The sequence below is a fragment of the Boleophthalmus pectinirostris genome, unplaced genomic scaffold (assembly GCF_026225935.1).
Source record: "Boleophthalmus pectinirostris isolate CB_2022bp ecotype Guang Dong unplaced genomic scaffold, ASM2622593v1 HiC_scaffold_3, whole genome shotgun sequence".
Taxonomy (NCBI): Eukaryota; Metazoa; Chordata; class Actinopteri; order Gobiiformes; family Gobiidae; genus Boleophthalmus; species Boleophthalmus pectinirostris.
In genome coordinates, this window is record NW_026571299.1 from 23,822,902 (window position 1) to 23,837,787 (window position 14,886).

Here is a 14,886-nt window from a genome sequence, read left to right on the forward strand (position 1 = left end):
AGAGAGAGAGACAGAGAGAGACAGACACAGAGAGAGAGAGAGAGGATATGTAGAGCGGGCTGAGACATTCCTCATTGTTCATTCACCCGGGCACTTATGTAACACACTGGGATCACGTGACTGTGGCTCTGCTGCTGCTGCCGTCGCCGCCGTGGGAAGAGCCTCGCTCACAAATCTGATTATGCAAGGCCCTGCACTTACACAACAGCGGGGAGGAGGAGAGGGGGAGAGACAGACAGGACGAGGGGGAGGAGGGGAAAGAGAGGAGGGGAGAGGAGAAAAGAGAGAAGGAGACAGAGCAAGAGAGAGGAGGGTGAGAAGGGGAGAAGGTGAGACAGAAAAAGAAGAGAGGAACAGAGAATACTGAGAGGTGTGCAGATGGGGAAGGAGAGATGCAAGATTAGGAGCAGAGGATAGCGTGAGAGATTGACAGAAAGAGAGGTGTAGATAGGACGGAGACATTCAGAGAGAGACAGGCGGAGAGATGAAGAGTGTGCAGACAGGTGTGGCAGAGGATTTCACGTCTGAAATGATGAGGATGAGAGTTTGTCTTCAGTCAACATGGCGCACAGACTGCAGACGTTTATGCGACTGGAGAACAGACGTGATTCTGCAGAAACGGTTGAACTCATGTGACATCAAAACATTCTACACCATTAATATTATGCTGGAGGTCAGATAACTCTTATACATAGTAGAATTTGTTTTGGAATTTGCATTTTAGAATCATTGGGCCTATCCACATTAAGGTTAAAGTGTGTGCACTGGAGAATTGTACCTCGGGAAAAAATCATTATCACGATTATCTTGGTCAATATTGAAATTATTAATATTCAATTATTAACAATTATTTTTAGTTACAAGATGCATTTATTCAATATTTCTCGCTCTCTCTCAAAAAAAACAACACTCTGTTATTGATAATTTACGCAAAACTATAAAATTTTAAATAAATATAAGCTGCAAATCTGAACCTTTGAGCAGTTCTGCGATGTATAAAATATAAAATAAATAAAATAAACTTTGAACATGAAATAAGAAATAGAAAAACATAAATGTGTCCAAAATAAACTATATATCCAGCTGTTCTACAATCTCTATATTAAAAAATCCCCAAACAAACTTTGTTAAGCTTTAAATCGTTTATATGAGTTTGGAGATCGTTTGACAAACAAATCAAAATAGCAATCAAAATTCATTGCACAACCTTAATTGTACCTGTGTTTTGGTTTGATGGAGGAAACCAGAGTGTCCACAGAACCCACCCAGAAACAGGAAGATCCTGCAAACCCCACACAGAAAGGCCTGAGCAACTCGGGGATTGAACCTGGAACTTGTGAAGCATGCAAGCTCGCCACTCAGTCATCGTACCGTTAAACATCAAACTAACGTTGGCACAGATGATCTAAGGCAGGTCCTTGCACCATAATAATAATCAGAATAATACATTCGATGTATACAGCTCCTTTCCACACACAGAGTTTTACAGAGCACATTCATACCAGGCAATGCGGCTAAAGCGTCTTGCCTAAAAACACGTTTTTTGCACCAGATTTTCTCAGTGGTCTCCCATCCAAGCATAGTAAGTATTTGTTTTTCAGAGTACCACCAGATCTACACCTGGACTTTATCATCGAAATTATGAACCTGAATTAGGGCTACACCAGGTCTAAAATTCAACTAAACCATGGAGTCAGACAATTAATATGAACAACTGTGAGCCCAATGTCTATAACAACTGTACCTGAATAACTCCTGTATGTATTTCACAGAGTTCCCACTCTTTTTCACAAGATTTCAAAACTTTTCTATAACTTTTTTATGACTTAAAGTGAATTTTCCATGACTTTACGGCCCCTACAGTGTAGAATTGATCAGACTTTTAGGGCTAAATATGAAATGTTAACTATTTCCAGTCACCTTATGGTTTGGGATTATAGTTTTTGAACATTCAAAATCCTGTCAGTGCATTTACTGTCATCTCTTTTAAAAAAAATAAAGGCGCAAACATTTGGAAATAATCAGAATACTCTAATGAGAACTTAACAGAACGCTGGAAGTTCTAAAATCTCATGACTTTTCCAGGCCTAGAAAATGACATTTTCAATTTCCATGACTTTTCCAGGATTTCTATGACCATGAGAACTCTGATTTTAGCAAAATGTACCTCACTCAGTATAGTAGCCCCAGTACAGATATACTGTATTAGCAGCACTTGAGGCCAAAATAAGTTCACTGTGTTCTGTCTGCATCTGATTCTAAAACATTTTATTGTCTGATAATCAGGAAGTGTGCATTAGTAAATTAGTTAGGTTTACAATCACAACAAAACTCTGCTTTGGTCTCTGAAAGTTGTGAAAATCTCTTCATCAGCTCATCACGGTGAATAATTTAGATGCTCTGAATACAAACGGTAAATGATGGAGAACTTTGGAGCACTGTAAACCGTTTAAAAAGAGCTCGTTCTGTTTTTCCAGACACATCTACAGCGCCTTTAAGTGTGACCAAAACATGAAAGCGATATGCTCCCTGGTGACATCATTAGCGGTGGCCTATATTATGAGCGAAAGATAGTGCGGTGTTTGGAGGTGAGATGCACATGTGATACTATGGTGGCACACTGACCCACATAACCAGATCCTGCGCCAAGCAAAACCAGCATTTATGATGCGCTACTTTGTTTAGACTAGCAAAGGATTCTGGGTGAAGATTTACCGATAAACGTGTGTCGAATGTGACAATAAGGTCAAAGCCCAAATCCATTGTTTGTTCTAATTTGACCTGATCTCCAATAACCAATGCACAACAACACTGCAGCATTTCATGGACAATGATTAGTGGCCATTCTGTGGTACTGCAACTCTGTCCTAAAATGAAACCTTCCCAAATGTATTTTTTGTTAAGTTAAATTTACTTTTTTTAAATGCTCAAAGCACATCCTCAAAGTTAATTTTTAAATGTTTGGTTTAACCCCACGCTTGCTCTGCTCTGCCTGGAATACAGAATACATACTTCAATACTTTACGAAGATGTGAGTCTGGAGGTCAGATGGGTGTGATTGACAGATGGATTAGCCAATCACAGACACGCATGGCCCATCTGTATCAAAACAAATACGGCTGCTTATGAGGAAGAAAAAAAGAAAATATCATAGGGGACTGAAAAACTGAAAACCTGTATGATGTCTGCAGAATCAATGAGCAAAGCACTAAACTCGTCTGAGGTGAGAGAAATGTGATTTAGTTCAATAATAGCTCCTCCGTTTCACATGCGTCACTGAAATAAGCCATTTCTAAGTTTGGTGCTTCTGTAAAAAGAATACAAGGATATCAGAGTGCCGGCCGTACTAGGATCTGCTCCTCTAGTCATTATTGTGCTGATTGGCCGGGAGTGCTCACATGGGGCATGTTTCTGTACCTGTAAGTTGGTTAACTGTACCTCCTCTCGAGTTAATGAGTACCTGTATGGCAGTGACAGGTATGATGGTTTAAGTGTACCTGAATTTTTGTTTGGTTTGGTAGAGTATATTGGGGTTACCTGTATGCTGGTTAAAGTGAGTGTACCTGTATGGGGGTTATTTGTATACATCAAGGGCCACCAAGCTTTTTGAAACTGAGAGCTGCTTCATGGGCACTGAGTCACACATGTGCTCAGTTTGGCTTTAGTTCTACATTATTAATAACAATTCATGATAATCATCTATCTATGTGCAGACACTGATCACGTTCATGATTTCTTACAATAATTATCAACAATGGCAGCAAGGTGAGAAACAGAGATCAAGATTCAGCACTTTCACTTTATTAATGTCAGTCACTGTTAAAGTTTTAACTAGAAAAGCACTCAGAGAGCGCAGACCTCCGCCAAGGACTACCCCTATTTTTTATATAAATTGCGATAAAATCAGTCTTCTGGATCAGATCCGGATCAGCCTTTGGAATATGAAAGAGGATCCCATTGTCCATCCCTGAGTCAAATTTCATGGGGTTTGGTCAATAATTAACCGAGATATTGAGAAACAAAATGTTTGGCCCCATTTACCACAATGTTAACTAAAATTTCAAAGTGATCCAGAATCCAGGATTTCTTCCGGATCACCCCCAAAATGAAATCAGTTCTTCCTTTTCACATTTCCAACAAATCCTGAAAATTTCATCAAAATCGGTCCATAACTTTTTGAGTTATGTTGCTAACAGACAAACAAACAAACAAACAAACAAACAAACAGACAAACGCCGGCAAAAACATAACCTCCTTGGTGGAGGTAATAACATTTACAATTATCGTCATTACTTCTGTGAGTGTGTTTACTTGCACATCAGTGTCCCGCTTCTAAATGCACTGTCCCGCTTTCTTGATATAATCTTACAAATGTGCAAAAATGATATAATTAATAATATCCAGGAAAAATACAAACAACCATGAGCTCCTTTAGCACAGAAGGTTCCTAACCAGTGTGACGAGCTGTGAGGTTTCCCACAATCCACTGCACAGATCAAACCCAACGTTTCCAAACACTGTTGTACAAGTTCTACACTCAAGCAGATTCTTCATTAAAATCTTCTGCATTAATAAACTCAACTTTACAACATATAAACCATAACCACTGTAGAGCCACATCAGCTTGTTTGAGATTATAACGTTTTAATGCAGCTTTGCCACATTTGTTTATGTTTTACAGAAAAGAAACTTAAAACCGCATGACTCATTTGCATAAACTGAAAGTGCAAAAAAAAAACAAGTCACTCATCTAAATGGCTTATCTAGACTTCATGTATAATGAACATATTTTTAAGATATTGTCATTTTTAAATCTATATAAATATAAGTGTGATTAAAAAGAATAGCAACAAAACAAAAGATAAAATTTTAGATGCAGTTACCTGTATGGGGGTTACCTGTATGGGGGTTACCTGTATGGGGGTTAAGTGTATGGGCGTTATCTGTATGGGGGTTACTTGTATGGGGGTTAAGTGTATGGGTGTTATCTGTATGGGGGTTAAGTGTATGGGGGTCATCTGTATGGGGGTGAACTGTATGGGGGTTACCTGTACGGGGGTTAAGTGTATGGTGGTTACCTGTATGGTGGTGTTGCCTCCCTCCAGCAGAGCGATGGCTAACAGGATGCTCTCTTGAAACACTCGGTCACTGCTCGTGTTCATGATGAGGTCGATGACCAGGTCTGACGCTCCCTCTTTGTCCAGGTGACACTGCACCTCGGCCAGGCTCATCTGCCCCCGGCTCAGGCCTCCCGGAACCAGGGCTGGAAAACACGACAAACAAATATATCAGCTCTGTTAACAAGAGACTGTAGTGGCTCCTAATAATCTGAATTTTCTCCCTCATAATGTTGTCACGATACTAACATTTTCAAACTCAATTTCGATACTAAGGAATATATTAAATACTCGATACCATTTCTGAAACCATGATAATAATAAATACAACAGAACGTGATTTTCAACCTTAAATCACAGTATTTTCTTTTATATTACTATGTGGTATTATATCCGTGTCTCGATTAGTATCTGATGACACCACAAGGTGGAACAGTGTTTTCTGTTTGAGAGAATATATCCTCAATCTGCAGGGTCTGTGTGTTAAACATGTGTAAATTAAACAAAACAAAACTCCAGGTAAGTTTGTGACGAGGAAACGACATAATAACATAGATCAGAAAATGGCGTAATATGAGCCCTTCAAAACACACTGTACAAAAAAGACATTGTGCTTAGAAAATCTGTCTGCACTTTGTAAATATTGGGGTTTGTGTACTTGTTTTGTATGTGTAATTCACCATCAAGATATCACACTCATTCATTGCACCAACTCCACTCAAACGGGTCCATATGCTGCTCTGGAACAGCCCCGGTGTGTGAGCCTGCTCCTCGACTCAGATCTACCCTACAAGTCACGTAGCACACTGTGAACCACACTATGAACCACACTGTGAACCATACTGCAGCGGCTGTTATGATGACATTATTACGCACGCAAAAGTCGGAGGTCAAAGGCCAGAGGGGCGTGCGGCTGATAACAAGGACAACGTTCAGAGTAGTACATTAAACCAAAAGACAGGAAATCCCCTGACCTTAAAAAGAGATAAAGGTGTATTTGACCCTACCTTCCAAAGAAAGTCTATTTATTGCCTGTAATTAGTCTGTTTAAAGTATGAGAAGTTTAAGTACCGTATTTTCCGGGCTATTAGGCGCTCTGAATTATAAGGTGCACTGTCATTAAATGGTCTATTTTCGAACTTTTTTCACAAATAAACAGCGCCGGACTTTAAAGGAAACACAACAGTTGGATGGGTCAGTGGGACTTTGTTTGTGGCGTTCACGGTGACTCTGGGCTTTGTTCAGTTGTGGCGTGTAGGGAGGGTGCTGTCTGGGACCGCTGGATTGTCGGCGTGTTCGCAGTGACTCAGTTGTTCAGTTGTGTCTAGAAGTGGCACATTGCACTCGCTTTGTCTGTTTGTTCATCTGTTCCGTTCCTCGTCGGCGTGGAGTGATGAGTGTGTGTGTGGGTGTGTTTCGCTGTGCGGTCGCTGTCTGCTCCGTGTGTGTTTGCGTGCGAAGCGGCTTTGTAGTTTACTGAAGTCGTGCTGGGACACCTGAATGGATTCGTGTATAGGGCGCTCTGGATTGTGGGGCGCACAGTCATTTTTTGATGGGGTTGGAGGCTTAAGAGCGCATCTAATAGCCTGGAAAATACGGTAGACATGTGGAAACTGCTTAGCCTGATTCATCAGCCGGTTTCACTTCGTAGAAACCGTCTGACTTTGCAGTGTTAAAATTTGTTTACTCGATGGTGGGCGGGTACTTTTTATCAATTAACCAGTCGCTACTATTTGTTCGTGACGTATGTAATGCGCTGCAAACGGGGCTAACTGGCATATTAAGCTTTTCCCAAATCCCGCAGGAAGAAGGACAAAAACGTCTTTCCCCTTGATAAAATTCACCAAACATTCTCTTTGTTCTGGCTTTAAATCCTCGATCTCGGGAATCGTTGACTACACAGAATATATGCCTCTTCGCTGATTGGCTGGTACCTGAACTTGCACTTCTGGGTTTTTTTGCGAATCGTCTAGTGTATTCTGATTCCTGACCTAGTGGCTGGAGAGAAAGGAAATAGAGTGGAGGCACTAGGTGGCGCCAGCCTGACTAGAAACTGCTATGGAAAATTAGGCAAATGTAATTCTGCTTAATCACTGACCAAGGAAAATAATGTCAATAAAAAAATAAAAAATACAAGACTATGAGACTCGGAACAGTAAAAATCAGCTAAAAATATTTAAGACATTTCTGTTTCGTTTTTGATGTCCCCTCCTCTTTGCTCTTTATGCTCAGCAAAATCAGCGCATCAGTGCATTTTGCCAATGAAACTACTGCTCTTTGCGTCAGGTTTGTGAAGTTGTAGTGTATTGTTTTGTATCATGCCCTTGTATATTCGTGTAAAATGGCCATGGGTGACGTAGGATTGTGGGCTGAGGTTTAGACGATATTGTGCTGCTGAACAGAAGGAGGGTTTGAATGGGGTTCAGCAGAGACCACTGGACCACTCAAACGACGATGAAACCACTTCAGGCATGTTTTGATAATGGAACAACGTTATAAAGCTCCATAAAGTGGATTTTGCATAATAGCCCCTCTTTAATTTTCCTCTTCTCACTCTGCTTTTTCACACCACATCACACCACTGTATCCCGCCTCCTCACTGCAGCGGATGAGTAATTCTACCTGATGTGGACTTGGCGTGCACGGCGCCCAGCACTGGCCCGTTGGAGAATGACGTCAGACTCTCCCTTCGCCCACCGCTCCGGAAGTTTCCATAGTAACGGTTCACCAGGATCTGCCTCAGCGCCTCGCCCTGAAAAAGCAGAAAATAGAAATGATGTGATGTCGCCGTGACGACAGGGAGCGGTTGTATAACAGATGCATCACCAGTCACAAAGAGTTTCCAAACGGATTTCCCCAAAACAACACTGTGCATTTAAATGAACTACTTATATAAAGACAATGCTACAAAACAACTACATACAACTTGACTACTATGAATATTATTTTAACTAACAACTTGTACATTCTAGCAGCACCACCATTGATCTTAAAGGGTCATAACATCGTATCTGACTAATAACTAGGGCTGCAACAAATATTATTATAAATATTATATATTATTGTAGTAGTCGACTAGCCATGATTATTTCTATTAAGTAAATAACTTTCTCAACTGCATGATTCCATGAAAACAGAGATGAAAACATACTTTGGAACATTCTCCATGGAGATGGACATATTTTATGCCATAGTGTGGAATATTATAGCCAAAGAAACAACATTTCCATGGAAACAAGCAGGAACAGGCCCTCCCCCAGGCCAAGAGTCAGGTTTGTGGAGAAGTGAGGCCACTCATAGTAAGGACAAGTTTTTGTACTTATTACTCTGCTATTACTCTTCTAGAATGAGAAGACATGCTTTTGTTTCAGTCCATATTTTGGTAGTAAAAAAGTTACATACTATGGCTTTAATAATGCCCCTGTCTTTGTTATGAAAAGGTTTTGTTTACTCCAGATAATGATCATTATACAGTTACAACACATTTTCATAGTTGACTAGTAAATGTATTTGTTGCAGTCCTAGTACACACATACAATACACATTATTGCAAAAGACAGTCCACTACTATAAAATATTTTGGATCATATTTTATCAAATGGTTTTATAAAATGGTTTCAATGTTTTTCAAAATGTCCCACAGAAAAGACAGTTCTTACATAGCAGAGGTGGGACTTGAGTCAGACTTGAGTGACAAATTTTTAGGATTTAAGACTTGACTTGATAAAACTGACTAAGATTTGGGACTCGACTTGGACTTGAAGGTCATTGATTTGGGACTTGACTTGAGGCCTGTGACTTGAGAAGAATTGAGAAGCACTTTTAAATCTGAATTATTTCTATTCTGACAGTAATGATTCACATCAAGATCTTGTCAAGTCATAAAAAGAAAAAAAATAACAAAATTTCTACAACCCTTGTATACTCTATAAATACTCATATATAAATATACTGTGAGTTTTTAAGTATAATTTAGTTTAAAATACATACAAATGGCAAAAACCAAAGCACTTTGGTTTAAAGACTTGAAATGACTTGAAGCTCAAAGCAGACGACTTGGACTTGACTTGGACTTATGGGCCAGTGACTTGAGACTCGACTTTGACTTGCCTGTATTTGACTTTGGACTTGACTCGGACTTGAGGTCAAAGGCTTGAGACTTACTTGAGACTTGCAAAACAACAACTTGGTCCCACCTCTTCTACATTCACTGTAATGTCATACTTCTTCTGTTTTTATTTTAGCCACTAAAATCAGACACAAAGTTTGTTTAAAGTGTTATGTAACCAGCACGAGTCACATTCTATTGTGTTTTTGGTGGTCTGATACATGTTTACTCTGTGTAGTCTGTGAGCTATTACCAAATATAACCTCTTATTTTCAGTTGTAGCATTTACACGTGTCCACACTCTCCAATCTCCTTCTATAATGTTCACTGTGCAATGACAAAATGTGGGGTCCTGCACTCCAAAAAATGAAATGTTGATGTTACAAAAAACACATTATGTCACCTCATTTCCATAAACATATTTTTAGTCTTTAGAGGGGCATAAGTTCAAGTTTTAAAGTGCATAACAAGTTTTGATTATTCTCTAATTTTGACTTAATTTGGTGGGATAATACCTGCTGTAAAACTTTTACACCAATCAATAATATATTTTTGAGGAAAAGTTAAAAAATATGTTGAAAATTACAGTAAGTTGCGAGTTCTATTCTAGAGAATTCCACATTGATGACACCACACTAGGGAGAATTCTGTCCAAAAGTTTGGCAGAATTTACATAAAATAAACACTTTTTGAGCCCAATATTAAGATATTTTCTTATATTTTTATTTGTCAAATAATTTCAGCTTTGCTCCTGTAATCAAATTGGTTGCTAGGTAACAGTTATGAAACAGATATGGAATTCCCAAGCGTGATCATAATTTTCAACCAGGAAATAAAAATTGAAAACTGTTGAAGGCGAAGAGTTCAAAACCTTATTTTCTGCACAGAGATGTTGTTTTGCCTGGAATGTTCCACAATATGCCATAGAACTTGTCAATCACCATGGCGACAAGCATGTGACCTTGAAAAACCCAGGTACTTTTTAGCAATGAGAATGGCTGTAACTGAATAAATTAAAGATATTGTGGAACATTTCAGGCAAGGCAATAACATTTACTGTATATGGGAGTTGCTGGTGACACTAGAAAAAATGATACTGCACCTTTAAAGCCCCACTGTGTAACTTTTAAACCAAAAAACAGACTAAAATTAAAGTACTTTTTAAATGTTTTTATTACCCTGAAAAACTTGCGTGAGTCCTTACTTCTGAGTGAGCTTGCACCTGCACAGACATAACTTACTTGGCCTTCTTGTTTCCATGGAGATATTGTTCCTTTGGCTATAAAATTCCAAAATATGGCATTAAATGTATCCATCTCCATGAAGATGTATACTATAAGATGTATACAGATAATACTCCCTACAACTGTACTGCAACTCACTCTTATGTAACAGATAATACTCCCTACAACTGTACAACTCACCCTTATGTAGAACGGATAATACTCCCTACAACTGTACAACTCACCCTAATGTAACAGATAAACTACTCCCTACAACTGTACAACTCACCCTCACTCTTATACTGTAACAGATAATACTCCCTACAACTGTAGAACAACTCACCCTTATGAAATAGATAATACTCCTCCCTACAACTGTACAACAACTCACCCTTATGGAACAAATAATACTCCCTACAAGTGTACACCAACTCACTCTTATGGAACAGATAATACTCCCTACAATTCACCCTTATGTATCACATAAGGGTGAATTGTTTTCCTATGACCTTTTGTATAAAGCTGAGATTTTATATTTTATTACTTATTTTTCAGTTTTACTCTACTTGTACATTTACATAATTATGTCTTATTTGACATCTGTCTCTTGCTCTTTTTTGCTGCTTATTTGTTATTACCATGTTTTATTTTTTGCTCTTTGTTATTATATTATATTGTGATGTGTGAGCTCCTGTGTCCAAATCATTTCCCTTGTGGATCAATAAAGTTTGTCTAAGTTGAAGTAAACCAGGTCTAAAAGTGGACTACATCATTCCCATTGTATTTCTAAACAAGAAATGATCCAAAGGAGAACAAAAAGTGGGTAAAACGGAATCTACATTTGTCAAACCCACAAACTGAAGAGCTGTCCACCTGAAAGAGTTTATGTACCACAGTTTGAGAAACACCGATTTCGGGTTCATAACGTTCCATTTTTGTTTTCTGTTTTGCTGCTCTGGTCCGATTATGAAACAGACCTCCACACAAACTCAAAAACGGTGAATCATTACGAGACACGACCGCCCGTTGTTATGGCGACAGACCTCCCATGAGACGCGGTGGAGTGCTACCAAAGAGGAGGAGGAGGCTTTTGTTGTTTGTTTGTTTCGTGGTTACGTGTAAAACGGTGTCAGGGCCAGCGGGTGGTCCGGGCGACACGCGGGTTATATAAGCCCCCACGATCGAGCCAGCGTAAGGAGAGGAGGGAGCAGCCGTATCGTTTTCCTCTGACAGTGACGTCCAGAGTTCGTTATTAGACCTGCGCCATGTGCCGTGTTGGGACCCACGTTTGATCCACAGTACAGAGGTCACTATAGGCTCTGTGCTCAGCCTCATACTCACCAGCTCACTGTCTCTCAAACACAGACTGTAGTGAACTAAGGGGCGTGGTGTCACCCATTGCGTTTGTACCCAGTCAAATGAAGCCAATCGAGGCTAGCGGTTATAAGGGCGGATTTGGAGCAGAGTTTGGAATTCTGACGGCGAGTATCATAGCAACAAAGAGCCAATCTGGAGTGAGGGTGTTTTACGGCTCCAGGCCTCCAGCTCTCCAGTTCTCTGACTTGTTTTGTGTGTATTTTAGACTACGTTTACACTGAAACGAATCACCGTATCGGAAAAGATCTGCTTCCAGACATGTTGTTTCTATGTCCGCAAGTCTTCCCTATCCACACAGCTTTGAGCGTATTTGTTTACGTTTTACAGAAACGGAACTTAAAACTGCATGGCTAATTTGCAAAAAACAGCTCGCTATTGTGCGCTGATGTGGTTCAGCTTCTGTCGGACTAAAGGACACGACTCAGTGGAATATGAGTGTTCTTTCTGTGACAGAGGGATGTTCTGCTGATGGTGAGTCTGTTCTGTGTTTCTACCATGTTGGAGATGGTTCATGTGAAACTTTTCAGAGATTATAAGTCTGCAGGTTGTACGCACAGACCGTTTATATGAATGGACATATATTCTAGCCTCTTAGTGTTTTGGCAGTGAATTACTTTGCAGCTTACAGACCTACATCAGCGTATCAGTGTTTTCAGGCGTCCACACAGTGCCAAATCAGATCTGTACTCAGATGAATTCGTGGGAGCTGGTGGCATCAGATCATTCCGTCTCTGGAGCCATTTTCAATTAGTGTGAACGAACACTGCGAAAACGACTTGAATATGTATAGTGTGTACGAGGCCTTAATTTCTTTTGGATGTCCCTCTTAATTTCTGCTGTGAGAGCCCTGGTCCCTGATTGGTGGGGCATTTCTACACTTAGCCAATCCTGCCTCCTGCAGCCGCCTACCATTGTTTAAGAAGATCCCTAGGACCTGTTCAGGGCTGCTGGGATTTCATTTGAACACCATGCCACTTAGGCTACATTCAGACTGCAACCTGAAGTGACACAAATCCGATTTTTTCACCCCAATGTGACCTTTATCTGATCTTTTAATGACAGTCTGAACGACTCAGATCCGATTTTTTCAAATGTGACCCAGGCCACTTTGGTATGTGCTCCTAAAACCGATACATATCCGACCTTTTGCGACTTCAGTCTGAACGGCCAGGTCACATTCATCCCACCTACGTGTCACAAATGTACACAAACGTTCTTCTCGTCATACAAAAATTGTGTCTGAACTCCGTGTGAGTGAAGCAGTGAAGCGCAGATCAATCCCTCCACTCTTGGCTGAGACTCTGCACCCACACATTCCTTTCTATGGACGTTGCTGCCACTGCCCCACAAAACGCTATGACCAAAAACCTCGTCCTTCTCCTTCTCAATCTCCTCTTTAAAACAAATAAACTGTCCATATTCTGGCTCCGGTATGACAGCAGCTTTAAAATCTTCAGGTGCTCAATGCTGCTTCCATGTTTAGGCGACTTCTGTAAACACAGAGCACGCTCACTGTATGTGACATTGTCGTGTCCTCCAGTGCACACGTAGGACACTTGGGGTGTTTAAAGTTCACACTGGAGTCACATTTAACTGGAAATGTGAACGACCTGGCAAAAAAAAAAATCGGATTTCACAAAAAGGGGGTGTAACAATATCCAAGTCTCATGATATGATATTGTCACATTTTGAACTTCACAGTACAATATTTATTGCGATATCCTGGGAAAGCTCACGATATGGTGGGGAGACTCATGATTAGGGATGTAACAATATCCAAATCTCTATGTACGATATTTTCACAAAATACATCTCATAATACGATATTTATTGCGATATTTTGTGGAGGCTAAACAGCTAAAACTGTTAATATTCTACTTTTTCCTCTCAAAATGCCTTGACAAGACTTAATCCAAAGAACTAAGACTTAAAAGTGCTTAGAACTGTTATTTCTTCTTGTAGTCTGCACTGAAATGGAGCAAAGGATCATGGTCTATGTAGTTCCCTCTGTGTGTTTTTAGTTATTGCTGCACCATAACGCTTCATTTAAGCAAAGAGACTTGTAATTGGATATATTGTGATGGTCCACGATATTATTGTGAGAACTTTGACGATACGAGATCACGATATTTGAGTTATTATTACATCCATAGCAATAATAAGCCCTGCAGTCTGAATGTAGCCTTAGTTCTGTGCCTCTTGTGTCATCAGTCACTCTGTGGTTTATTTCTGTGACAATGACTTTCCTATTTCAAGACACTTGTGCCTTTTGTTAATGTGTCTCTAGTTTTGTCGTCACTTTGGTTTTATGAGCCTTTGTAGGAGACACTCAAACTCATGCATGACCTTTGTATGTTTGTTCACTTAATCTCCTTTTGGTTCATTTCTGTACAAATAGTTTGCTTTGTTTTGAACTTTTATGTACATATTTTAGCACATTTTGTTAATTTAACCTTTAACAATCCTGTTTATTAAATTATTACTTTATTTATACAATTTTTCTATCTTGGTTTTATTACTTCCCTTTCCTTACCAGAGCTGGGTCATAAAAGGGTGCTAAAGGTAACACGCTTTTGAAACACAAACATCTCCTGTTCTAGGATTCAGGTTCTTCTAGGTTTGTTTCGTCTTTAACATGTTGTCAGCAACTTCCACCTTATCTTTAAATATGTTTTCAATTTAGCGTGACTCTGCAAAAAACCCATAGAGAAGTAGTGATGCCAACTAGGCCTAGGTCACAGTAACACACTTTGAAGCGTGATATGTTGCTGGAGAAAATATAGACGATAAACGACACAATAATGACCCTAAAGTACTAGAATTATCCCCCAAAAACTATTCAAAATGCATAATATGGTTTAAAAACACTAACTGCAATAAATAAATTAATGACATAACTACATAAGTCATTAGTTTGTATCTATAATGAGTGATTTATTCAAACCTGTACAGCTCAAATCTACTCGTACAGTGTTGGGGAGTAACAGATTACATGTACCGGCGTTACATAATCAGAGTACAAATTATGAGTAACTGTATTTGGTTGCAGTTACTGTTTCAA

General features: G+C 39.5%; 1 protein-coding gene across 1 annotated transcript in view; it reads right to left on the bottom strand.

Annotated features, from left to right (window-relative positions):
• LOC110158704 (inositol 1,4,5-trisphosphate receptor type 1-like) overlaps window positions 1-14,886 on the bottom strand; it is a 264,915-nt gene that overhangs the window by 99,139 nt on the left and 150,890 nt on the right. The window contains 2 exon segments of the mRNA XM_055160081.1: window positions 5,079-5,263; window positions 7,740-7,869. Of these exon segments, the coding sequence (XP_055016056.1) occupies window positions 5,079-5,263; window positions 7,740-7,869 (315 nt within the window).